This window comes from Artemia franciscana, chromosome 17, assembly GCF_032884065.1.
Source record: "Artemia franciscana chromosome 17, ASM3288406v1, whole genome shotgun sequence".
NCBI classification, from domain to species: Eukaryota; Metazoa; Arthropoda; class Branchiopoda; order Anostraca; family Artemiidae; genus Artemia; species Artemia franciscana.
The window spans coordinates 26,130,322-26,157,558 of record NC_088879.1 but is presented as its reverse complement, the minus strand read 5'-3'; the positions used below and the strand labels follow the sequence as shown (position 1 = coordinate 26,157,558).

General features: G+C 36.0%; 1 protein-coding gene across 6 annotated transcripts in view; it reads left to right on the top strand.

Moving 5' to 3' along the window:
- Positions 1-27,237, top strand: part of LOC136038070 (unconventional myosin-IXAa-like) — a 266,020-nt gene that overhangs the window by 167,024 nt on the left and 71,759 nt on the right. For 4 of the 6 annotated variants that reach the window (XM_065721055.1, XM_065721050.1, XM_065721051.1 and 1 more), the window contains 5 exons: positions 6,615-6,830; positions 8,825-8,934; positions 9,877-10,041; positions 13,050-13,219; positions 20,458-20,670. In XM_065721055.1, coding sequence (XP_065577127.1) covers positions 6,615-6,830; positions 8,825-8,934; positions 9,877-10,041; positions 13,050-13,219; positions 20,458-20,670 — 874 coding nt within the window. The remainder of the gene's footprint in view (positions 1-6,614; positions 6,831-8,824; positions 8,935-9,876; positions 10,042-13,049; positions 13,220-20,457; positions 20,671-27,237) is intronic. The other 2 variants (XM_065721054.1, XM_065721056.1) reach the window with 1 other exon arrangement.

The following is a 27,237-nucleotide window of genomic DNA, read 5'->3' as shown; positions in this document are numbered from 1 at the left end:
TTGGGATGAAACTTGGTGGGAAAAATAAGCATAAGTCTTAGATATGTGATTGACGTAATTGGAACGGATCCGCTCTATGTGGGGGAATTGGGGGGAGGGTTAATTCTGAAAAACTAGGAAAAAATGACGTATTTTTAACTTACGAAGGAGTGATCGGATCTTCATGAAACTTCATATTTAGAAGGACCTCGTAACTCAGATTTCTTATTTTAAATCTCAACCGGATCCAGCGTCATTCGGGGGGGGGGGGGCAAAAATCTTAGGAAATACTTAAAGCGGAGAGATCAGGATGAAATTGGATGGGAAGAATAAAAACAAGTCTAAGATACGTGACTGACATAACCGGACCGGGATCTGCTCTCTTTGGTGGAGTTGGGGGAGGGGGGTAATTCAGAAAAATGAAGTATTTGTAACTTATGAACGGGTGATCAGATCTTAATGAAATTTGATATTTAGAAGGATTTTGTGCTTTAAAGCTCTTATTTAAAATTCCCACCAGATCCTGTGACACTGGGGATTGTTGGAGGGAGAAACCGGAATTCTTAGAAAACGTAAAAATTGGGGTATTTTTATCTTACGAATAGGTGATCGGATCTTAATGAAACTTGATATATAGAAGGATCTTATGTCTCAGATGCTCCATTTTCGACTCGAATTGGATCCAGGGACATAGGGGGTTGGAGGAGAGAAACAAAAATCTTGGAAAACGCTTAGAGTGGAGAGATCAGATGAAACTTGATGGAAAGAATAAGCACAGGTTCTATATACGTGATTGACATAATTGGAACGAATCCCTTCTCTTTGGAGGAGCTGGGGGGTGTTAATTTGGAAAAATTTGAAAAATTGAGGTATTTTTAACTTAAGAACGGGTGACTGGATTTTAATGAAATTTGATATTTAGAACGAATTCATGTCTCAGAGCTCTTATTTCAAATCCTGACCAGATCTGTTGACATTTGGGGGAGTTGGAGGAGGAAATCGGAAATCTTGGAAAACCTTTAGAGTGGAGGAATCGGGATGAAGCTTGGTGGATAGAATAAGCAAATGTCGTAGGTACGTGATTGACGTAACCGTACTGGATTCGCTCTCTTTGGGGGAGTTGGGGGGAGGGGTTCAGTGCTTTGGCGAGTTTGGTGCTTTTAGACGTGCTAGGACGATAAAAATTGGTAGGCGTGTCAGGGAACTGCACAAATTGACTTGATAAAGTCGTTTTCCCAGATTCGAACATCTGGGGGGCTAAAGGGAGAGGAAAAATTAGAAAAAATAGGTATTTATAACTTACGAGTTGGTGATCGGATCTCAATGAATTTTGATATATAGAAGGACATCGTGACTCAGAGCTCTTATTTGAAGTCCCGACCGGCATTAAGCCTCTGATTTTCCTTTTAAATCAATCTATTGATTCTTAGAATTTTGTTAGAGCTCATACCATATGAGCTCTTGGCTCTTAGCTCTTCTGGCCTCGTCACAAGTGCCATATTAGAAAATTGTTATTAGAAATTATCATATTAAAAATTATTAGAAAAAGTGCCTGAAGAGAAAATTGAGAAAGGCAGTTTCTGGGTATTACAATAGTAAGGTTAAGGATTTGTATTCTAACAAACCCAAACAATGGTACAGGAAAATTAAAGAGATTTGCGGAAAAAACTCTGTTGAAGTTAATTTTCATCTCCCTGAGCCCCCTTACAAGATAGCCAACGATTTGAACCTGCATCTTGCGTCCATAGTACAAAGTCTCCCCCCTTTCACTGGCTCAGGTCAAATTATTCCTCCCTCCACCTCTTTCCCCCAAATTTCTCCCTCTGATATTATAAATAAAATCCAAAAGCTCAAAAAATCAAGTACTTGCCCATTAGACATCCCAATTGACTTGATTAAAGCCTTTTCAGACACAATTGCTGGACCTTTATCTGATATTTTTAACCAAAATACAAAATCTGGTAAATTCCCAAGTTGCTGGAAACTAGGTTTTATAACATCCATCCCAAAGAAATCTTCCAGTCTGACTATAACCAACATGCGTCCTAGTTTTTTCTAAGCTTTACGAAGGGTTCCTTTGTGACTGGCTTAAAATTAAAATTATACCACGCATTGACATCCGACAGTTTGGTAATTTAAGAAAAACCTCCACCACCCATTACCTTGTACACTTGATTCACACGATCCTAAGTGAACTAGAGAAACCAAATGTTTGGCTAAACCTGGTTTTAATCGATCTCCAAAAAGCGTTTGACTTAGTTGACCACACTATCCTAATTCGTTTACTACATGATAACTTTGACATTGACCCACTCTTAGTAACTATTGTTATATCGTTCCTTTCAGACAGATCACAAGTTGTAAAATACAAAAATACCTTCTCTAACCCCCTCCCTAGGTACTGTGGAATACCTCAAGGAACCTTATTGGGACCACTATTATTTCTTGTCATGATTAACGAAATTGGCAAGGAATACCCCCAAAGATGGAAATATGTTGATGACTTGTCGATCCTTGAAGTATGTCATAGGAATATTAAAAGTGATTCCGTTGAAATCCTAACCCAATGTTCGGATGAATCCAAGAATCTAAATATGACAGTAAATCCCACTAAATCACAGATAATGACAATCAACTTCTTGAAATCTACTCCTGCTTTTTGCGATCCGATCCCAAGCGAAATGCTAGTGAAACATGTTAAGCTTCTTGGTGTCACAATTTCTAATGATCTTAAGTGGGAAACACATGTATCCAACATTTTTAAACAAGCAAATGTTTCACTATCCATTTTTAAGCTACTAAACAAATTTAATTGTCCTAAGATACATTCCCTCCGTGTTTACTTATCCTTTATCAGGCCGTTATTGGAATATACCCTTTATTCTGGGACACCTTAATAATAATTCGTGATTAATTGCCAAATTCCCCTTTTCCTCTATTGCCGTTTTTATTCTTTTTTTATTTACTGCAATGTTTTTGTAATTTAATTGTTAAGTTGCCCTTTATCTTTGATGATTTTGCTTTTTTAATCCCTTTTAATTTTAAGTGTTTGACTTAATGTACTATTTTGATATTTTTTTTTCTTAGCTTTTAGTGACATATAAAGCGAATTCGGCTCTTTAGAGCTTGTGATAGCCTTTTGCAAATAAATATTATCTTATCTTAGCTCTTGATTTTAAGTTTAACATGAATAGTAGTTACCTCTCTCGAATCGGTGTTAAATGGTGACTGTTTTGCATTTCATAATTCATTTTAAAGCCTGTTTTTGATTTTCGGTGAGTGGACAGCGTTTTGCTTTTTACTAAGCAGCAGCTATTGCTGTAATAATGAAAGGGGGGTGGGTCTAAAGGATGATATTAGCTATCGAAGCACGCTTTGCTTTCTATCTTATATTAGTGACGAGCAGAAAGCTACCAAAACGGTATTTACGAGAAGACAAGAATTGGCAAAACTTGAAAAGTGAATCCAAGCCACTAGGGGAAGTGTTTCAGGCTGGTATAGAATGGAATAGAATAGTACTTTATTATCAAGCAAACTCTCACAACATAAAAACTGCCGAACTTGTTGCCTTCAGTCAGCTAGCATAGCCTACATTGTATAAAAAAAAGAAGAAAAAAAAAGAAAAAAACATTATTACATAAGTGAAATATTAAGACATTGCCTACAGCGATGAACCAAACTGGCGTGTCAAATAAAATGAGTACTCAGGGACACAAACATGAGTACATAAGTAAAATGCGAGTAAAATAAGCAAAAGTAAGTAATATAAGTAAGATGAATAAAAATGAGGGCATAAGTAAAAACATAAGTACATTATAAAAAACATACAGCGGGTAATCCAACTGGCCTGTCAAATAAAAATGAAAAAAAAAAACTTAACATTATAACAAAACAAATGACATATTAATGTGATGCATTACAAATTTCATTTATTTATAATTTCAACAAACGCTGGTACAGAGCTTTTTCTGTAACGCTCCGTTCTTGCATTAATAGGATTTAAAACTGGGATTTTTGTGCTTTTGATCGGGGTAAACGGGGCTTTGGGGGCAATAAGGGGCTGGGAGTATACATTGAAAGCATGGGTTACGACGCAGATTATTTCCGAAATTGGCACAAAGAGTAACACGCCGGGTTGCCAGGGTAGGGAGTCGGGATTCCTTGAGGAGGAGAAAGTAAGGCAGTTTGCCCTGACCGTAAATAATCCTCAGGGCTCTCTTCTGGATAATTTCTGGTCTATCGGATTGATCCACCGTAAGACCAAAATGGCGCACCGGACAAGCATACTCAAACTGTGGAAGGTTTAACAGTAGAGCGAATGTGGGCCTCCCATTTCAAATTGCTAGTCAGTCTGTTATTCGCCGTAATTTCAAGCTTAATAAGTTTTTCAAAATTAAGGCTTTCTGCATTACTTAATAACAACCTAGGAAATGGTAACGTAATTTATTGTTCTTATGTTTACTATTATTAGTACCAGAAACACCCGTTTTATCTTGCAAACGATTTGAAAAGGTGTTTGATGGTGAGGAGGTCTTTGGACACTTTATTGGGAGGTGGCTGGGGTGCGTCATATTTAGCAGGGTTGGTTGTGCTACGGGCAGGCTCAAGATCAATTTGTTTAGTAGTAGGTTGACCAAAGGGAAACCTGGGACTTTTGACTCCCAACATTAGGACTAGTAGAATCTAAGCACACCATATCATATTGAGGGTTTGAAAGAAGGGGGTAAATCTATTAGAAGTGAGGATCAATACTTTGGAGGCAGGGGTACTCTCGAAAACAAGTCGAGAGCTACTAGTTGGAGATGAAAGAGGTAAACTAGTGCTTCTTGTGCCAGCGCCGGTTTCCATTGTGATTTCAATTTTGGTGCATTCAATAAAAAACCGATCACCTGATTTGTGTCGATTATTAGACTAAATGAAGCTGCTGAAATAGGCCTAGGGAGGTTTGTGTGCCGGGACTAAGGATCTAAGTCTAGGGCTCGTTCCTGGTGGAACTTAGCACGGAATTTTCATGCTGCTATAATTGAAGGTGAAGTGGGGAAGTCACCATTAAAGCTTTCTACTCCAATTAAACACAACCATACTGGTTGTTCTTTCTTGCTCCAAGCGTGATCCTTGCACAATTAGGATGCCACCATTGACTGCATTTGGTGCACTGAACCGTTCCACTATGGGTTTCTACACTCAGGACATAATGTTTAGAAATAATTAACTTGGAAAGACTAGGTGCTGTGCACTAGGCTGATAGAGAGAAATTAAACTTCATATTTATTTAGACATTCACATTTGGCATATATTTTAATATGGTTATCTTAAGGAGTTTTTATTATTATTTTTTTTTTTTTTTTGAAACCTTCAGGTAATTTTTCTTCCAATCAGGAACATTTTTTGAAATTAATATAGTGACATCACTTGATCGTTTTCCCGTGATGAAATTTGCCATCTTCTGTTCTTAATGTGGCTGTCTTCTGTGGATATAGTAACCTCCCCTTGGTGTCTTGCACGAGTGTTTGATGAGTAGTAATGTGCAAATAATATGCAAATAATAAATTGGCTTTTTCAAACAAAAACAGAATCTAGGTGGCATTGATGATCAATCACACCAGAAAATTTGATAGCTTTGGGTTAGGCAACATTAAGAATTTAATTCGATAACTTATCCACTAAACATTTCAATTAGACTTCCCTTAAAAAAAAGTTGACTCAGTTAAATCAATAAAGGAGATAACCTAAGAACATGAACATCAAAGACTTATTAATAAAGCATGGTTAATATATTTATTATTAAAAAAATCCAACGGAAAAAAACGGAAGCCCGACTATGATGAAAACCAATAAAATATAATTAAATCTCTCCTTCGCAAGTTCCCGCATCCTGACAAAAAGTAATCTTCGGGCACACTTGAAGAACAATCCTTTTAAGTTACGTATTATTTCCAACAAACTACATTTTTTCCCAATTAGTCTCGTATCTAAGTAAAAATTTAGCCCTCCCAGAGTTAATTAGAGAAAGATGAAGCTTTTTAGAATGAACATGAACAGAGGAACCGGGAATTCAAGCAATAGTCTTATGACTAAACTATGGAAATAAGCTTTAACCAAGAAACAAAGAAGTATGTTTAGGTTGAAAGGGCCTGGTATAATGCCCATATTTACGAAGTACGACTGGTTTTAGTTTGAAAAATGGCTCTTCAACCTTGTAGGCTATTAGTGTTCAGGGTTGCCATATGTAGCATGAAAGTGCAATTTTAGCACTATTTCATCATGCGTAGCAGTGTAGCACGTGCTACATTGAATTTAGCACTTTTTATCTTACATGACCAAATTGAAATTATAGACATATAAAATGCGATTACATGATGTTTCTCGCATCAAAACATATGCCAAAACCTTTTTGTATTCATGACAACTATCTAAATACATTTAAAAACGGGATATGCGTGTGCACGTGCATTTTCGTGTCGCGACGCAAGCCACGACGCTTGCAAAAACTTTTTTGACGGTAGCACCGTAAATCACTGTGTAGCACGCAAATTTGGGCAATTGTAGCACTTTAGAAATTGACCGTTGTGGCAACCCTGTTTGTGTGTATATGTCCTGTGTGTTTTATTTAAGGTTTTTTATTTGTTTTACAGTCCTATGTTAGGATGATTCTTGCTCAACGTCTCGTGATGAATATGAGAATGCGGAATATGGCTGCTACGTTTGTGCAAAAAGTCTGGCGTGGCTATCGAGTGCGGAGATGGTATACTCAGCTTCGGTGTTCAGTTGTCCAATTTCAAGCAAGGGTACGTGGCAATAATGCGAGAGAACGTTTTGCTAGTATGAAAGAAGAAGTACAAAGGAAAAAGGTTTGTCCTTGTTTAATTAGTTTTGTTCTTTCATTTAGCTTTCACATACTTTTTTACAACTTTTTTGATCTATAAAAGTCTAAACAATTAGCCAAATACACACCTTGAAATAGCCAATTTCCAGTAAAAAAAAAAGTAACAAGAAAATGACTTGAGTTGTGACTACGTTATATATACTTATAAAAACCACAACATGCGATACGACGTTCAGAAGTCGCAACTATTAGTAAAACAGGCAACCTAAGTTGCCAATTTATAATCTTTCAGCCTTATTTGGTCGAAAAAAAAAAAAAAAACTTGAAACGAAAAATCAAAAAACTGTCTGACTTATTTGATGAACTGATTTTTGCACCAATAATGCAAGAGAACATTAATTAATAATGGACATGTATCCATAATGTAAGAGAGTGTTTTGCCATTATCAAAGGATAAGTAAAAAAAAAAAAATTAACCGCTTTAAATTAAACACGGTTGCTTTAGGATCATGATTTTGTGGTAAAGTAGAAAATTAGACATGCCCGATACACTGAGTCCCAAATAGTTTCCACTTTCTTCATAAACTTATTGTTATTTTGTAGATTCGGAACTTATGATCTTTAATTTTACTGTTTACTGGTTACTGTTTTTACGCTTCTCTTTATTTTCTAATGAATACGTTGTTGTGTTACAAGAATTTTTTTCTTTATGTAACCTCTCTCTTTCTCTCATCAACAATATACTTCCCTCTTCTTTTGAAAATTTTTCCTCCATTAATAGGGATCTCCATAGCCATGATACACGAGGGGCATCAAATCTGGTACACCCATTTTGAAATACGATTAGAGCTTCTTTTGCTATTATAAATTTTGCCCCCCTCTGTATGGGATATTATTATAATTGACATAAAAAATTGGAGTCACATGGTTGCAGTTACGAGATTTTTTCTTTCAAGTATGTTTGTATGTATATGTATGTAGTTTATATGTTTGTATGTAGTGCTATGTAGAGTAGAGAAGACTGTCACCTGCCACCAACAAACCATTTGGGGCTTTCTTAGCAGGTCCTGCAAAGCATTTTGTATTCATTTTAAAAATAAAATCTCTCTCTCTCTCTCTCTCTCTCTCTCTCTCTCTCTCTCTCTCTCTCTCTCTCTCTCTCTCTCTCTCTCTCTCTCTCTCTCTCTCTCTCTCTCTCTCTCTCTCTCTCTCTCTCGTCCCCTATTTTTCTCTTTCTCACGGCATAGATTTCTTAGATTGCTCTTTTGCAATTTTTGTATCAGAGCACTTGCTTCATTAAGAGAACAAAAACTACAAAAATGACAGATTAAAGAAGCAGAGGAAAGAACTTAACTTTAAAGTGGGGATCAGTAGTAGTAATTAAAGAGGGTAGCATTAGTTAGTTTTTTTCCACTTTGAGACAAAAGAAAATATTTGGAAAACGTGAAATTAAAGTTGAGTCCTTATTTTGAGAAACATATGGAGATGCTAACTTTGACTTAATTCATTTTTGGGGTTTTAGTGGTGAGTTAAATGAACGGAGGTGGATTTCAGGGTAATCTGAAAGGTGGGAATAGGCGGCTATCGTATTAAGTAATGGAAATATGTTTGAAATAAAGAAGCTGAAAAAGTTGATTGGTTTTGCATTGCCACACAAAGACAGATTTCTTTAAGTTTTTTTTTTCTGGATGTAAGGTATGTTTGTTTCAGGCTTCTCTTGAACCGAGCTGCTATATGAGCCATCGATATGCAGGCTTTAGTTATAATTGATATCATGTGATTTTTCTCTATTTTTTCACCAGAGGATTGGCGTATTAAAATCAAGACCAGGAGAGATTCATCCTGTTTTTCATTTTTTCCCTTGTTCGTTCTGTGGATTCGTCAAATTGACATCTGAATGTTCATTAATGCTCTATTTGCTTACTAGATTTTTCCAACATCCCAGTTAATTTTAACTAAAGCTTTAAGTAATATCGTTTAATTGAAATTTGCTAATGGGTTTAAATATTTTGTTTTCAGCAAGGCAAATGTTCTCACTCAACAGATGAGGCTTTTCTTTCAAAGGAACCAAGTCAAGAAGAACTAGATGACAAACCAGTGTTGCCAGACCATCTACTTGATTCTGAAGGGTACTTAAATTTACTTTTTTCATGGTTTCTTATCTATTTATCGAAAAATTTGAGACTTATAAAGTAGATTTTTACCAAGAAGTGCGATGAAAATACAATTTTTAAAGCTGGAATGAGAAATCTGATATCGTTATTTAGGGAATTGTCCGTTATTCAAAATAACAATGCTCCAATTTCTTTCTGCTCTTTCTGTTTTGTTGTTCTTTCTGCGTTTGTTTTTGGTTTTGGTTTTTTCTTTCATCATACTATTTTGTTCGCGAAGAAGAAGAGAGGCGGTTGTTCTCTCAAAATATTCGCTTTCTGTGCTTTCTTCAGTATTTTCATTTGGCCTTTGAAAACTTTTTTTTTTTTTTTTTAAATAAGGGAAACGATAGCCAAACATGCAAAGTTTATTTTTTTGGATTTCTAGAATAAAAAGAAATTACACTTTACTCGGAATTTTGATGCTGTTTCAACTAAGACTAGCAAAAAAAAGCCAGTTAATAACCCCAATGTCAGTAAAATGAAATATGGGCTATGTTGGTTATTAAAAAAAATTGGACCTTTCTCATAATGTTTATATTATATACTGTTGACGTGCTATCCTATTGTGTAACTGATAAAGACCTCCAACCATTGAAATTTCCTTTATTTGTAGAGCCGCTGAAACATACAAATACATTTATTTGTAGAACAATTTAAGTGATACTATATAATTTACAATAACTTAAGATTGTAGCATTTAAATAACTATTTTTCATAACTTAATGGGTTTTTTAGTTCTTTTTTTTTAAATTTCTATCTTATCTGAATTGAATACTTGTATATCTCTTCACTCCTTTTGCTCAATTGGATAGCTATAGTCCATTGTTTTACTTTTTGAAAAAGTTCCAGTTTTATTGTTCCACGAGACTTTTTAATGACTTTTTTTAAAATAAAAATTGAGGCAGTTGTTGATTTTAGGAGCTCTGGAATTCAAGAAGACAGCGAAGGAGAAAGTTTTCATTCAGACCCGGTGCATAGACCAAAACTCCCAACTGACAGCCCGTCTCCCCCTGTATCTCCGTTTGGGCCATCCTATATTTCAGCTTCGTCAAACTTTCTTTATGAAGCTGAAAGAAAATACAGGTAAGTCTCTTATCGATGTTTTGAACCTGAAAGTCTTGAGCCAGATACTTATAGGCAAAAAGGACAACTGTAGACACTTGGTAACAGTACGTTGTTACCAAGGATGTGAATGGCATTCTTAACTAAGTTGCTTTTACTGTTTTATCTAAACAAATTAACACAACAAAGAAGATTAACCCCCCAACGAAGAGTAGAGCTTGTGAAGTTGGGTATGCTGACAAAAAAAATATAGTAATCTCTTCATTTTGAAAATGACAACGAACAACGCTATGATAACGTCATAATCTTATCATGATCGTAACCATAACTACGTAATAATATCACAATTGACAACAATGATTGAAGGGGGGGGTAATGGAGGGGCCACAGTTATACTGAGTCTTACACTCCACTCCCTATGTAAAATAACTTATAATGATTGCGACTTATATGGTTATCTCCTTATAACCTACAGAATACCGTTCCCAAGAAGAAAAACCTTTCATTTCGGATCTACTCAATCGCCACTTAGGCCGTCCGTCTTGCACACATCGTGATCTGCATTGTCAGCTACATGCTGCACAGCATGCGTAAAGGTAATTCCCACAAAGCTAGAATCATCATGGACCGATGCACAACGTCTAAATTTCTGGGCTTAAAATCCATGGCTGTGTGAAGTGTCAATAAGAAATCTGGATTCGAAATGGCGATCCAGCTGCACTGCTAAGCCTAGTTGCAGCAGACAAATTAGGGCACGCGGGCCAGCAGCTTGGGCGATGGAATCGCCAATGGCTTGCACTTTGAAGGAAATATTGATTCCAACAAACAGTTCATCTAGGAACATCATCAGCCTACCAGGTAGAGAATCTTCCCGCTGTTCTCCAGAAGATAACAGCTTTGCTGTCATAAATGATTCCTTCTGTGCTGGCAGTCATTTGATGCCACTCTCGAGAATTTTTGCTGCTGCTCTAATAAGCTTGATTTTCTCACTCCCATCGTCATCAGCTATTTCGAAGCAATAAAAATTCTGGAGTCTCTTGGATGCTTTTTCTTTGAATGTCACCACGTCAGCCTTCCCGTCAACTGTTGCAAATACCAGCTGGTCTTAGAAATATTCTAGGAGCTTGCTCTTCAAGTACTTGTTACAGTACGGTTCAAGGCCTGTTCCGTTCAAAACTTTCCCATTTTCGCAACAAGTTCACTGACAGTAAATTGTTCGTCGTCATTTCTTCGAAAAATCGACCAGCCTCAAAAACGCCTGGTATCTTTCATCGTGTCCTGGCCTTCCCCTTTTTGGACGTTTTTTTTTTATTTTACTCTGTATCCTCCGGTTATCCAGGGAGTTCTTGCGTCGTAAGTGTGGTTTGAATGCTCCTCTTTGATCGAAACATAGAAGAACAGGCTGCATGGTAAATGGCGTCAACTGCGAGCAGGTCCGACACTTTACATGTTCGGTGGAAAATGTAATTTGCCCAGTCATCCCCTCGGCTTTTGCACACTGCCTTTATACTCTCTTCTAAGTCTTGGACCTTGTACAACTCATGGCCTTTTCTGTGGTTAGTGTTGACATTTATCCCTGTAGCGTGGAAAAAGCAATACTCTTGGGAATTGAAACTGGTAGTCCGTGATCGCAATACCACTTTTTCTGCGTCTGTCTTTCCTGACAAGGTTCGTCTTCTATCCTTCTCAATTTTTGACAGGTATATTTTGTTTCTGAAAGTTTTTCTGTAAGCAACATGAACTCGGTTCCCTTCCTGGATGGAGATGCTAGTATTTCGCGTTTTGCTAGTTTCGTTAATCGCTGTAGCTCCTTTCTCTGCCAATACCGACGATTCTGAGGTGTCTATCGGTCGCTCACACAAGGGACATAAGCGTCGGTAGAGTCTGCCATCTAGAAGAGAGAACTGGGAATTAATAGACTGTCAGTGAATACTTTACAAGAAAAATCACGATCTGGATCAGACAATCTGCAGCCAAGTCCCAATAAAATCGACCACAAGCTCCCCCAAAGATAGCTCTCATTAGCTCCTTTCGGCATAAATCAAACGTGACCAGTGACTTTTTTTGCGGGCAATAGTACTCTCACTTCTACTAAAAAGTAAAAGGGTACAATCACTTCTGCAAAAGTGACAGATGGCTTTTTGGTGGGCGATAGTACTCTCTTTTCCAGTAAAGAATGTTAGTTTAGCGCAGCTGTGTCTAATGTGCTGCATTCAGCGACATGTTGGGTCTGCTTAAGTTTCGTTAGGTAGATGGCGTTGACAAAGTACGTGTCGAAAAAAGAGGTCGGAAGAGCGATAAGTCGCTTTCCTTTCCGCGTTTCCTTCTTTCAATTCATTTCTGTTCCGTAGTAGTTACGTAACGAAAACAATGACAAGACTAAAAAAGAAAAAAAACGTACCTGTCTTTAAATATCTGCTCAGACTCCAAAATATTTTCCATCTGTTGCAGTTTTTTTGCGGATAGATGGCTCTGCAATGCTGAGCACAAGTTCGAAAAGGGCGTATAAGATCAGTGCATGGTTGTAGCAGAAACTGAATATCAGAAGGGGCTTTACAAAGGTCTTTAGGAATAGATACCTAATCGGAAATAGTTATTTGTTATAAATGGTGAAAATGAATCAAAAATTTGTGTTTTATCTTCGAAAAACACCCTATGAACGTAGGTCACTTGCGTATTTTTTTTGTTTTCTTTAATGTTTTTTTTAACTTTAAAAATCCAAAATAAGACGATAAAAGGTGATGTTTATGTTGTATTCACTCAAATACAATCATATCTTGAAAAGGAAACCATCAACATGCTGCTTTTCTTTTCATGGTTCCTTATTGTCGGATTCTGGGGAAAAAAGAGAGAAAAACTATACGAAAGGTAATTTGGTAACGTGATGGAGATTTAGATTTTTGATATGTTGCAGAGCTCTCTTTTCTAAACAAAGTGATGCAAAAATAATTTCTGTATACATTTTTTTGTAGTTTGACCATTTTTTTTTTCCCGTATCTCTCTCCTACTAATATATTGATCTTTTATAGCATGCGGAATCCTTCGTATTCCCGAACTGCTTCTCATATTGATGGTGATCGACTAAGGAATCGATTAGATCTGAAGTTAGGGCCACCAACTAAACCGTCGTATAGGTCTGTTATGCCTTCAACTGTTAGTCCCCTTCGGACTGTATCTGCAGAAGAAGTGAATCAGAGTGGTAAGTCTCTTTTGAAAATTTTTTCACAGTTTTACTATAGATTTTCCGTCCTACTGTGCCTAAAAGCTGTATATTAATCTTCTATTCATTTTGAAAAAAAGTGCCAATGTACCAAACAGTTCATGGTTACGAACTGTAAGGAGCGGCGCAGCTCAGTATTAGCCGAAACTCTAAAAAATGGACCTTGATACCAATAGATATATCAAAAGTAATAGGCTGATCATGCTGATTCCAAATATATAACTTTCATTAAGTTTAGTGTTACATATCAATGGCAATTTTAAACAGGAAAATTTGACTGTTTTTCGAAAAAGAGGGGAGCACCCCCTAAAAGTTCAAGAATCATACTGGAAATCACACCATCAGATTCTGCATATCAGGGAACCTTATTTCAGAGGTTTCAACCTCTTATCTGTAAAACTGGAATTTTCTGTTTTTAATGGAGGAAACATCACAGATGCATGTTTATTTGTTGTTGTTGTTGTTTTGTTTTTTTTCAGGGGTGGTCTTGTCGACCCAGTGGTCCTAGAATATACGAGAGTGCTCATTTGAACAGAAATCAAAAGTTCTAGTGCCTTTTTTAAGTAACCAAAAAGATTAGAGGGCAACTAGACCCTCTTCCCCGCCCCTTTTTTCGAAAAATCGTCCGATCAAAATTTTGAGATATTCATTTTGTTCATCATAGTTGAAAAAACCCAATAACTATGCCTTTGGATATAACATAACCCCCCTCCCCTCACAACCCCAGGGGATAGGTCTTTATTAAGTTATAAAATTTGCCCATTGTTTACGCATAGTATTTGTTATTGGGAAATATGCGTGCATTTCGGGTGGGGAACGAATTTTCGGCTGGGGGTTTTTCCACGGGGAACTTTCCATGGCAAGGGAAGTTTTCAGGGGGTGAACTTGTCAGGGGATATTTTATACTTTTATATTCTGGGGAAGTTTGCCAGAATTCCTCTGCACAATTCTTTTTGTGTGTCTTGCTTTCTCTTTTCCGTCTCTATTTTACGCGTAAAGATGTTAAGGGTAATTTTTGGGGTAAATTTTTATTTTACCTGGATTGAATTGTCTAGAGGATGTTTCCTGGGGAGGGGGCTTCTCCGTGGAGGTGGGGCCAGATTTGCTGGCATTATTTAAAAACGATTAGAGATAATTAAAAAAAAATATTCAACTGAAAGTAAGGAGCAACATTTAAACTTAAAACAAACAAATTATTACATACATGAAGAGGTTTACCCTCCTCAACAACTCGCTCTTTAAGCTAAAGTTTGATTTTTTTTTATTTTTTTTTCGCAATCCTTTAAGAACGACTTCTGAAACACAAGGTCATTTAATTAGAACAATAACAATTTTTTTTAACAGTACTAAAATATTTTAGCGTATAGAGCGAGGAGGAGGAAACCCCCTTCATATACGTAATAATTTTTGTTCGTTGAAGTTTTAACGTTCCTCCTTACTTTCAGTTGAAAAAAACTTATTTGTTTTTAATTTAATTATGTACTAAAATACCCATTTTTGCTACTTCCAAATCGCTCTACAATTTACATGTTTTCCTTTGCAATTCATTTCTTGATTCATATAATAATTTAGGGAGTAGTATAACTAAGAATTCTTTCAAAATCGGATTAGATAATTTCGAAGACCACAGTCTTTCCATGGCGATAAATAAAAGTCCAAGTAAGGATAAATCTTTTTAATAAACAGTGATAAATTTTGCAAAAAAAAAACACAACAGGATACTTCTGTCACGCATGCAGTGACTGTCATCAGTAGAAATACTCTAAATACTCTGATGACGGTCACTGAATATGTGACCACATCCAGTATTGTTTTTGTGAGTTATCACTAATTATTCAAGGGATTTATCCCTATTTTTTTAGGGAGAGAGAGATAATTTATTTAAAAAAAAAAAAACAATACAAAAAAAGAAAAATTTGCCAAAAAGCCTTATGGCTTGTGCTGCCATTCTGGAAACTACAAAATAAATCACTTATCAATGGACTCCCCTAAAAAACAAGCAAAAAAAATTCATCAGTTGAGACCCTGTACTTTACTAATCCTATGTGACAACACTATTATGTACTATTTCCCTACTTTAACAAAAAAAAAAAAAAAAAAAAAAAAAAAAAAAAAAAAAAAAAAAAAAAAAAAAAAAAAAAAGATCTACGTTATATGGGCAACGTGGGTGCTGCGGCAACGTTTGTTCGACTTCGCCGAGCAAAGTGTTGCGAGAGCAGCACTTTGGTTTTGTTTCCTCGCTTCGATTAAACGCTGAAGTTGTTAATCTGTAAGGATCTTAAAATAAATAAGTCCCCTACATGTCTTACCACTTGAACCAAATTGGTCTTAACATCAAATACACCGGAAACGAATAATAGGTACACTAACTAGCAAAAGTTGCGAACCCCTCATTGTCGAAAATGATTATGAGCTAACAGCCGACTGTTGCTTAAAACTCCCCTATATGTCTCACAATTGGTATCGGTCCGTTTTTGGTTTCAGTATGTGCCTTACTACTGAAGTTGTCAACCCCTTTAGACTTTCAAATTGATATATCTCATGAGGGAATTTTTCTACCAAAAAATGGATGACATATGCTTTGATCAGCTCATCAAGAGCTATCAACTGCCGTCGAAAAAAAAATCTATCCGTCTTTGTTCAAAGTTGATATTTTTGCCGTAGGTCAAGTTTCTAACGTCATCACTTAGAAAGGAGCAAAGGATAAACTCTAATTTCTTTACCAATGAGAGAATTTTAAAGTTTAAGAGGCACATCTGATACCATTTCTCTACCGTAATCCCAAGTGCGAAAAACCGAATGATAAACTCAGCTGAAATCACGAACAGAAATAGGTAGAAACAATAGATGGCAGCACTTTCAGACCCGTGGGAAAATGCCACTTTTTTGCTTCTGTAAATTTTTCTTTTTATCACTCAAAGAAGATATATTGGCTATGGGGCCCGGTAACTGCCTCATATATTTAACATTTATAGATTTTAGTCCATCTATAATTTGAAACTAGTGCCTGCCTGCTTGCCTGCTAGAACGGAGCTTTCCACTCGAAAGCAGAAACACGGTTTGATGAAATGAAAGCTTGACTGGATAGCTTCAGATAGTTCTCTCTGACATAGGCTATAAAACTCCACTTTACTTCACACACTATAGGCTCTGGCTCAAGGACAAGCAAAAACTATCATTTTTGGCCCCAGGCAAGTTCTACGAAGCTTTCCAATGCAAATGCAATAATGCAAAGTCATATTCATCAATCCAGCCTAAGGTCCACATTTTCCGTAAAAACCACAGAGCTTATTCCCTTACCACTTTCTAGGAATAAGCTGAAATCGGGGTGCTAGAAAAAAAAAACCAGTGTTGCTCTCGCAAAAAAACAAAACAAAAACAAACATAAATACCAAAACAATGGTCCCTAAGCAACCCACGAAAAGTCGGTCTACATTTGAGCTCGTATTTATCAAAATCAGATTATTTATTTAATATGCAAATTGTGCATGTAAAATATAGGAATAGAACTTTTCAAGCACAGCTCGTAGCGCTTATCATTTTCACACTGCCCTTCCTTTATGTTTGTTCATTTTTCGATCTTCGACTGACAAGCCATTGAAAAAAAAAAAAAAAATGTGTCCACAGATCAAAACTCAGTTTTGATCTTTGGGCTAAAATCTTGTTTAATGAGTGTTTACGTTTTTTTTGTATGTCCGTTGTTTTATTGTATTTTTTTTTTCGAATTGTGTGTGTGTTTTTTCAGCTGCGGAAATGTAAACGGAAAGCTTTAACCGATCAAAGAATTGTCCATCTTCTAGTTCAAGGGTAATTATTTGCTTCAAATGAAGACAACATATTATGCTAAAAAAATATGACAGCAGGGGTAAATGACCTCAGCACAATCATTAGAAAACCAAGAAGCCATTTGCTAAAACCGAATAAAGCTGGGACTTATTGCTTGTCTTTAGGAAAAAATAATCGTTGTACATCATTGGAAGACCAAAAGGCTGAAAACCTTTCGTAACCCCACTCTTTTATTGAAAAAAAACACGTTCTCCTTTGACAAAATTCTGTGCATACCCTCGTCTTCATTTAAGCATTGTGCCTGGGACTACAAACCTTATATATGATAATAAAATAAAACTCGATAATTCTTTACAAGTTCAGCACGCGAGGTTGGGGCAACAATCTAAATAGTAACATTCAACATTGACCTTATTTCATATTAAAAATCGTCTTATCTCCCCTCCACCTGAAGCTACGCCTGGAAATTCTGGGGACTGCAGTACAAACTTGCCTGCCATAAGGCCTTTTCCCTCGTGGAGTAGCGATCCTTGGTAAATATGGTGAATAAAATATCGAATTTTGTTCAGTGTTGGCCTCAGGCGAATTCGTGTTGTGATGGCCTGTCAGCAATAGTTGTGGCTGGATAGTAATAGTAGTGTTTTTTTTTTTTTTTTTTTTTTTTTAGCATTAGAAGAACAATTCTTCGAAAAGTAAGGAAAAAAAAAATATATTTTTTTTAGCTGATCTTGTGTTTATTTTATGTTTATTTGTATATTACGTTTATTATGTATATTATGTATATATATGAATATTATGTATTTATTTAAGAAGAAATAGGCCAAATTTGCAGATCAAATCCAAACGACGTTCGTGTAGGGGCGGTAGTTGTAGGACAGATAATACCGATTCATAACTTACAAATGTGCCTGAAAGAATAACTTTAAAGGCTCTTAAATACGTTCTGAGACCATACTGGCTGTGCATGACGTATAAAAACAAAGAAAGGAAATAATAAATGAAAAGAGAAAAAACAAATAGGTGAAAAACGAGGATTTTATCAGCCAGTAGCAAAACATGACAAACAAGCAAATATTTCGACAAGGACTTCCGCCTAGTCGTCCTCAGTGTCTTTTTTCCTCTCGTGCAGTTCACTTAAAAAGGTTAGATTTTGCTGTTGTTTCTTCTCTGTTTCTTTTTTTCCTCTTTTTTTTTGAGCACTGAGGACGACTTGGCGGAGGTCCTTGTCGAAATATTTGCTTGTTTTTCATGTTTTTCTACTGGCTGATAAAATCCTCGTTTTTCACCTATTTGTTAAAGGCTCTTTTTTTTGTAGTCACTCAAGTTGAAGGCTCTTTTTTTTTGTAGTCACTCAAGGTGATCGCTTAGGTTACTTGTGTTGTGACTTGAGGGCCCCATACAGGGCAAACATACTCGAGAATTAGGACACAGAAAGCCGTCTTAAGCTGGGACAGAAGAACCGAAACGACGTAATAAGATAAGGGTACGCATGGCACCATTTGCCTTTTTAGTGATTGTATCAACATGAGTACTAAACGAGCAGTCAACGCTAAATGTGACACTAAGAATTACAGCCAAAGATACACTAGGGCGCCGTGGAGGAGGACTGACAAAGTTCCTCTTAAGAGGATTAAAGCGAAGGATTTTGGTTTTTCTTTTGCTGATTTGAAGGCTGTGGTAGTACATTAGTCTCTGAAGCTGCTCATTATTGTATCACTGAATTGGGGAACTGCCTCGGAGTTTTCAATGAGATATTTCAGAATAACTGACGAATCGTCTACGTACTTAAACTTGTCCTCAAACTCCGAAAAGACAAAGTTTATAACTGCTAAAAACAACAGCACCAAGTTTCGTGCCTTGTGGAGCACCACACGTGAACTCAGCCCATTCGGAGTTGGTGTTTTCAGGAAAAGGCTGTAGACGCACTGAAAACGGTCTTGCAAAAAATCGATCAATAAAAGGGAAATATGCTTGTTTGTAACCGTTACGCATACATTTGTCACAGCTATGAAATGGCGAATAAGGTCAAAGGTTTTTCGGTAATCCACTAGGAGAGGATTGACAATCGCACTTCCTCGGTCAAGCCACTCGACAATAAGGTGATACATTCTCACTAAGTAATCAGTTGTGCTGCTTCCTTTCATGCATCCGTACTGATATGGATGAAGAGAAGGAGAAACCTGTGACATAAGCTCGTGGTACATAAACGTTTCTGTCGCCTTAGACAGGTTCGGAGGTATTGAGTTATGTCGGAGTTGGTCGCAAGATTGGAACCCTTCACTTTGGGTATGACGCAAACGTCCCCTCTCTTCCAAGCACTAAAGAGCACCTGCTCTTGGAAACACTGGCTAATAATGGAGGAAAGTGACTTGGCAAGGAAAATAGCAAATTAACGTAACAACTTTAAAAGAATCTCGCCAGGGTAGGAAGCACAGTTCCAATTCAGCTTCCAAAGTTCCTTGTTAACGGGAAACTCGGAAATTTCGTCTACATTATCAATCCCTACTTCAGCAGAGACTCGATTTCTGAACTGGTGATTGACGGAAAGCTGGTACAGATGCCAACAAAAAAGGAGCTCATTTCCGTAGCCGATAATAAGGTACCATCTTCTCTCAATACCCTTAAGTCAGTGGGTGTCGTTTTTCCAACAAGTCTTTTTACTGACGAATGCCATTTGTGAGGATCTGTCGTAAGGGCATAAATTTGTCCTTCACGTATTGTCTCTTCGCTCGCATTGATTTTTTTTAATCAATGCTTTCGCTATTTAATTTGTTCTGTTTTTACGTATTATTTATTCATTTTGATAATCTATTCGTCAGAAGAAAAAAAACAGTTGATGGCACTGCAAAAGAATTAGAATTAAAATATTAGGATCTTCCTATCACCACATTGTCAACAAGTAACTATAGCCAAGCCTGGAATAGTTGTTTCAGCACTATTGCGACATAATATGATTAAACGGATAATAGTTGTTGGAACTGCTTTGGTTTGAATTAGCCTATTTTAATGTATTAGTTCGTTTTGTTTATGCATACAATCGAATCCTTTCGGCGATCAAAATACAAGTATTTTTTTTCTCTTTTTCTTGTTTGTTCCCGATGGAAGTTCTTTTTTCGTTCCCTAGGTTGAAGCGTTATTCTGTTGACAACACAAATTTTAATCCACCGCCTAGGTCCAGATTTCTGTGTATTCCAATATTCGCAATTAATCTCATTCTCGAGCTTTACTTACCTTCAAATTATGTTGTAATCTATTTGCTCTATATCTTAAACTTTTCTTTTTTTTAAGTCCCTGGTAGAAAGGTTTTTCATCCCCAACTTTAAACTGATGACAGTGCATTATTTGCAAAAAAAAAATCGTTTTGATTTCATCTCTTCTACTATTACTGTACTAACGGCTTAATGTTTTCGCGGCTCTAATAAAGTTTTTAGTTTGGAGAAGGCAAGTGTCGGAGGAAGGCTGGTTCTCACGTAAAAGCAAATCACCAACAGTACGCCCCTACGACCGATGTTGGACCTCTGGTCGATATGCCGACAGATCCCCTACGTTATCCTATGATACTTCATCTACGAGTAGCATTACGTCGCCTACCACGCCCACTAGAGGACTATTCTCCGGTGTTAAACAATTCATGTCGTTTATGAGTATGAGTTTATTCATCCCGAATGTCTTTACTGTTCTCTTTGTCCCGAATCACCAGTTTTACTCTCAACTGTCAATTTTGCATGATTCGATTATTTTTTTTTCTTTATTTGCCTATACACGCTTTGTATCGCGTTGTACGAGTCATTGAGACGTACCTAATTGGTTTGCTTTGCGCACCTGCGATTTCTTTACCGTTTTTTTTTTTTTTTTTGTAGGCTCTATAAGGCGGATTTGCACTTAAAAGCAAAGCATATCTGCAAACCTCGGACGTCCATAGTACCAAGACCAATTTCAATCATTATTTAACGTTTGAATACCAAACTTTATTTGTTCTTTTTTTGCCATCGCAACTACAGCGCAGAATTGTTATGAACAATAAGCTACAAAAAAATATCTTACATTATGGGAAAATAAAGCGACCCTACACGTTGTTCAAATGGGCTGTTCCATGAAAGATAAACCAGGCCATGATACTCCGGCTGTGCGTGATATTTTTTATGTGTTATGTTATAGATAAGCTCTTCTGATAAACAAAATGTTGTAAATATAATAGAAGTAATAAAATAATAAAACAGATCGCAGAAATAAAATACAAAAAGACATTATGATAATTTAAAAGAGCTAAAAACTAAAGAATGACTTTCCAGATGTTGGGGTGGCGATGACGCAATTTTTAATACTACATTAACAAATAATAGTTTATGAGAGACCTTAAAAACTAACAAATAATAGTTTTGAGAGACCTTAAAAACTATAATTATACTTTAGGGGGTCGGGGTGATGATGAATTTCTTTTTGGAAAAGATAAGCCAAGTTTGGACTTTCTAGATTCTCCAGATCGTGATCTCTTCAATATTTTGTTCTACAACTTTTATTTCTCCATAATACGTCGATTTCGCGATTATCCGGAAGTGAACAATTCTAGGAAATTTCCAAACATCTTGACGAACAAATTAGACAATGATTTATCAAATGAATCGATTGATCCATTGTACTCGAATTTAAGAGATGTTTTCAGTTTAATTAAAAATAGTCAAAGTGATAAAACCTTCACAAAATTGTTAAAAAGAGCAGGATCTTAACAAAATACGGAATAAAGAATTATATTAACTTGAAATGTGACAGGGGGGGGGGCTATCTCCTTTTTTTAGATAGGTCAGAAGGATCCGTGTTCTTCCGAAAAGGAAAAAAACTACCCAAAATCGTTGGAAAATTATACCCCTTCCCTTTTTAAGGAATTAGGTCTTTCTACATGATACATGTCATCTATCAGCGTGGAACATGTCTATTTTCAAAAGTGTAGATAGTGTGTGGTTTTAGATCATTGGTATTTTGATGGAAAAAAATGAAGGTAACATCTAATGGGTGACTGTACGACAGAGCAATATCACTTCATAAGAATATAACTCTAGTGAACGCTGAAAAATGAACTCCAATGAAGTCATTGAATGAATTCAACAAAGCACAAACTGGGTTTCAAATTGAATCATCAATGACCGCAATGTTTCAAGCTCTAGCATTACATTATTTCTTTGTCTTTCTTCGCTTTCTACTTTGAGTTTGTCCTCCTGGAAATTTTAATGATTTGTTTGCTGAGTTGAAGTTGGATTTTAACGCCACATTCGTGAGAAAGTATGAAATAGGTGGCGATTATTAAGACAGTGGTTACAGAGTTTGATATCTGTTTCTTCATCTTCCGTTTCGTCATTATTTTATGGGATGATTTTGATCTGCTACTTAACCCTTCTATAAAATTGTTTGTTTTTTTTCTTTCATCACAGTAAAAGTTATACACAGTAGAGTAAAAAAAAAGTTATTTTTATGGGGGAAGTCTGGTTTGTACTTCACTAAGTCTATTAATTTAACGTTTAATTAAATTTTTAGGCTAGAAGGTTATACGTTCTTTAAAAGTTTTGATAAAAAAATGACAATTTAAAAAAAGATAAAAAAAAATAATAAAGGAGAGCTAATATTTGAGAATTGTACTATCTTGTTTGCATACCGCATGATTAGTTTTGAAGAGATTTTGCATGAAAGAGAACTTGCATGACATAGTACAAATTGAATGTGTTGATATTAAATTAGTATAATGATGCTATTAGTATAAGTTTGTGTCTTGATTATTCTTTTCTAGTTTACAGTTTTAAGTAAAACCTAAGTAATACAAATTAAATGGTTTTCTCCTAGTTTTCAAGAATATTTGAAAACAAGCTGTTTTTGCAAGTAACGCTGTTATCTCAGCATACCCCGTAGTTTTTATCTCCAGAACCCGAATATGGGCTAAAATGGCATTCAGTGGTGACAATCTGGTGGCTGAAATCTGGAGGGGGGGGGGGCAAAATGTATTTTAGTATCTAGGTGTAGGGGCAATTTAGTTTTTTTTCAATAAAGATAACATAAAGATCCCTTTCCCCGTAAGCAATTGAAAGGAGCCTCATAAACAATTTACACATTGGTAGAACTGTGAAAAATTTCCTTTTAAATGTTTTCGTGTCCCCCTCCCCCTAGTCAGGAATCCTTGATCATTGACCTCCCCCTGTATCCCTCTAAAACAATCTGTACCTCCGTTTAAATGATTCCTTCATTTTTTATTTTATCTGTCACCATAAATGAATGATATTTAATGTTTAGAACACAAAATCCTTGTCATTTTCATTGTTTTGTAGTTGTCTTTGTATCCAAAGGTGTAAACATGTACCTTTTCAGAAATTTGTTTTTGAACGTTTGAAGTGTTTCTCATCTGCGGGAAAATTTATTATAGCCGGTTTACAATAACAGACTGTATTAGCTTATTTACCATGCTGGTTAACTAATTAATTTATTTAGGAACAGGGGCATCATACCCTAACCTTGAAGCCAACACCACAATTTTCATAAAAAAAATATATATCTAGCTTTTTGAGTACAGTGTTTTGATCTTGATGCTGCATCCGTTTATTATTATTTAAGAATTAACGACGCTTCTTGACCACTAAGGTCCCTGCGTTGGCCCTGCAGTGCATTCCTGCAGCGTGATTCGATCTCTGGGTCCCGTATCCGTGTTTTCTTTCGCCTCTGATTTCAAAATTTGCGCCATCTGTTCTTGTATACTTTGTGAGGAAATATTGATGGCGCAAGGTGTGGCATTGGCTATTACGATATCTTGATTTAGGTTTTTTTATGAAAGGGTGCTAATTGTTATAGGAATATAATAAATATTTAGTTTTCAATGCTTGCTTTGAACCACATTTCTATGCTTGTAGTTCTTCTGTTTTAGGTCAGCTAAAAATTCCTCTTACTGAAAAAGAAAAAAGGGAATTATTTCTTATTTTCCATAAGAGAAAACTAAGTTGATACTCTCTTTTGAATTTCTTTTTGGAATAACTTATTTTTGCTGACAATCAAATTGTGGTGCCAGTGGACCGAGCTTTGCTCGGTGAAAAGAAAAACAGTTTTTTCTATCTCTTTCACAAAGGAACTTCAATTTTTTTTGCTGTAGAGAGTAAACGGACTAGGGTATTGGATATCTGGGTATTTGTGACGGTATTCGTATGGAAAATGTTTTTTTTTTTTCAAAGTTAACTAAGGCTTAAAACAAATTTTTCCATGTTTTGACCTATCTAATTTTTTATTTTTTTTATATATATATATCGAAAAACAAACAGTTATCTTATTACGAATAATCTTATTAAACAAACAATAATCACCGAGTGAAGCTCGGTCCTTTGGTATACAAATTATCATTGTAGTTTTTCTGTCGCAATGCGTAGTATTTAATAAGTTGCAATTAAGAATCCAAGAATCTCGTCACAGCTATCAAACGGAAATGTCTTTCTGTAAAAGCTGTGAATCAACTGGTTTGTCAACAAATAAACTTAGCTCTTTGCCATCATTATGTCTTTCCCCCGATAAGCTTACAACTATGCTCATAAAATACTCTGCAAGGTTGCTAGCATTGTTTCCGATGAGAAATTGAGCTCTTCTAGTTGAAGTGTCAAAGGCTGAATGCACATGATTAAGGAAAATATTGCTTGGGGCACTTCCTTCGCTGAATTCAAAAAAATTTCCTGCCAATTTGCAGCATTCTGGGCATTGTCTGTGATCACCGCGTAAGAAGTGGAATGGTATCGCTTTCAGCTTATTTACAAGGTCTTTGACACATTTTTCTTTGGTTGTGTGTGCAATTACGTTTTTTTGCAAAGTCACTTTTTTTTTTCTTTTTACCACTAAGAAGACTCCTGTATCCGGTGTTTTCTTTTTGCTTCATGTAAAGCCTCTTTTTTAGGCGCTTACATGCATGGTTGGCACATTAAATTTTTTCGATATATCTACCGTGCAGTACTTTGGCTGTAAGCTTTGCATGGGTGCTAGATTCACATCAGCGATAAATCTGATATATTTTAAAGGGTGCATACTTGGAGCGATTCAAAATGCTTCGACTAAAATATCAGATTCCATACCTGCGCTTGGTCCCTGCGAGTTCATAAAACATATATGGCTGTGAAGCAAAGTGTTTTCACCCCTGCGATGCTTCATAACAATGCAACAGTATTTATTTCTAATCCCAACATGTAGAAGCTTTTTTGAATAGAAACCAATGGTGACTCCGCAACCAGACCACGCAGAATATCTATTGCCAATAGCTTCTAGTGCACCAGTCACCATCAACTATAATACAAGTCTCCACCGAGCCATACATGTCGATTCAACCTTCAGAGGTGTCGAATTTTAGTAAGCAGATGGTTTATAAAAAGTATTAAGGGTCGAGGAGGGAGAAACGAATTTTGTCAAGTTTGCGACCTTTCTATTTTCAAACCAGAAAATGGTACAGTGCAAATTTTTTGAAAAAATGGTGCGGTTTCCGGTAAAAAATTTACATTATATATTGCCACAATTGTGGCTCGTTTAGTAAGGTAGATAATTCAAGTAAGAAATGTTTCCATATTCTGACAGTGGTGCCAAGTAATTCTTCCGGTTTCGGCTTTTCTTTTTCGCAACCGACTCTTTTCTTCTTCGTGATGGGGATATGCTTTGGTCACGCCATAGCCTGTACTGCTCATGGCTTCGTCCCTTAATTGACCTGTTGGAGGAAAAAACATTGCAAACAGAGATTTCAAACTAAATTAAGAGGGTTAGCCAATCCAAAAGTTTTCTATTAAAAACGCCCCTTCCACCCTCTAATTTTGTTGTGCGTAACTTCTGATTTAGCCTAGACAAGATGAGTGTAACTTGCGGATTAATTTTAATTATTACACCCATCCCCCTTCCTTTATAATAACAATTAGCCTTAACAGATATTTTTGTGTTGACTTAGTAGGAAATTTCTAATAAAGAAGTACGCGAGCTCAAAGGGGGCCCTATATATTCCTTTAAAAAATATTTACATGCGGAAATTTCGGGTAGAGCCTATTTATAATGAAAATTTATTATTACTTGGATTAAGCTGACACTATTTGTGGGAGTTGGCTAATTCTAAACTCACTCATGCTGAATAACTAGCTAGTGTCTAGAGCTGGATAAACTTCAAACTCAAGTTCACCTTATTTGAAATTGGTTAGGGTTCAGCTAGCATGAGAGTTTCATTATTAATTCTTTGTTGTATTCAAAACAGCTAAAAGCAAAAACATATTGACGAATAGAACAAAAAATCAGTTCAATATTGAGAAGAGCTTTGGACATTAAAAGGGAACAGGAGCTTTTGTATGATAAAATAGATTCTTGAATAGTGAACTGTGAATTTAAACTTGAAGGTTTTGCCGTGAAAAATGTTATATTTGAGCATATCGAAACTTGCCCAAATCAAGAAGTTATTATTTAATACTAGCTTATTTGAACATTAAAATTTTGCGAACAGAACACTTTTGTCACTAGCATTTGTTAAAACAGACTTATTGTAGGAGCTGAATCTCCGTATTAGTAAATTGTCATTGTGAGTGGGTGTTTAAGTGTTGCAAGTCTCGGTTATTGGGGCTCTCGCTTAAACATTTCCTGTATGACAATTTGATCGATCTAGTTAAAAACCCATTCATAATGAGATTTTACCAATAATAATGTGTAGCTAGCGCTAATTTGAGCCAATCAGAATTTTCTGCCTACTAGAATTCTATGAAAAATATGATCGGATCAAATTAGTGCTAGCTAAATCTCATTAGTAGAATTTTATTGTGAATGGGCCATAACAGGTTTTTTAAAGTTAGGTTTTTCCTAGCGGCGTCTAGTGGTATGAACCAGAATAAAATTTTAACATGTCATTTAAAAATGCAACATTAAAATAAATAGGCTAAGTCATCACTTCTTGGGAAGTACTTTCTTAGGTATGTTAATATTTAATATAAGCTGAATAAAAGGAATGGATCATAATTTACATACTCTTCAGTACTGTAGACTTTAATATAATTCATAATGACAAAAATTTTAAGCTCCAGAACTTCTAACCCATTCAACCACTTTCTGATTTAACAATACTTGACAAAGGGTTTAGCAACCACTTGGACTATATATATAGCAACCAGATACTCGATAGGATACCACAAGCGTTAATGCCACGTGAACATAATTCAGTGGTATTGCGTCGATGGACCGCTTCT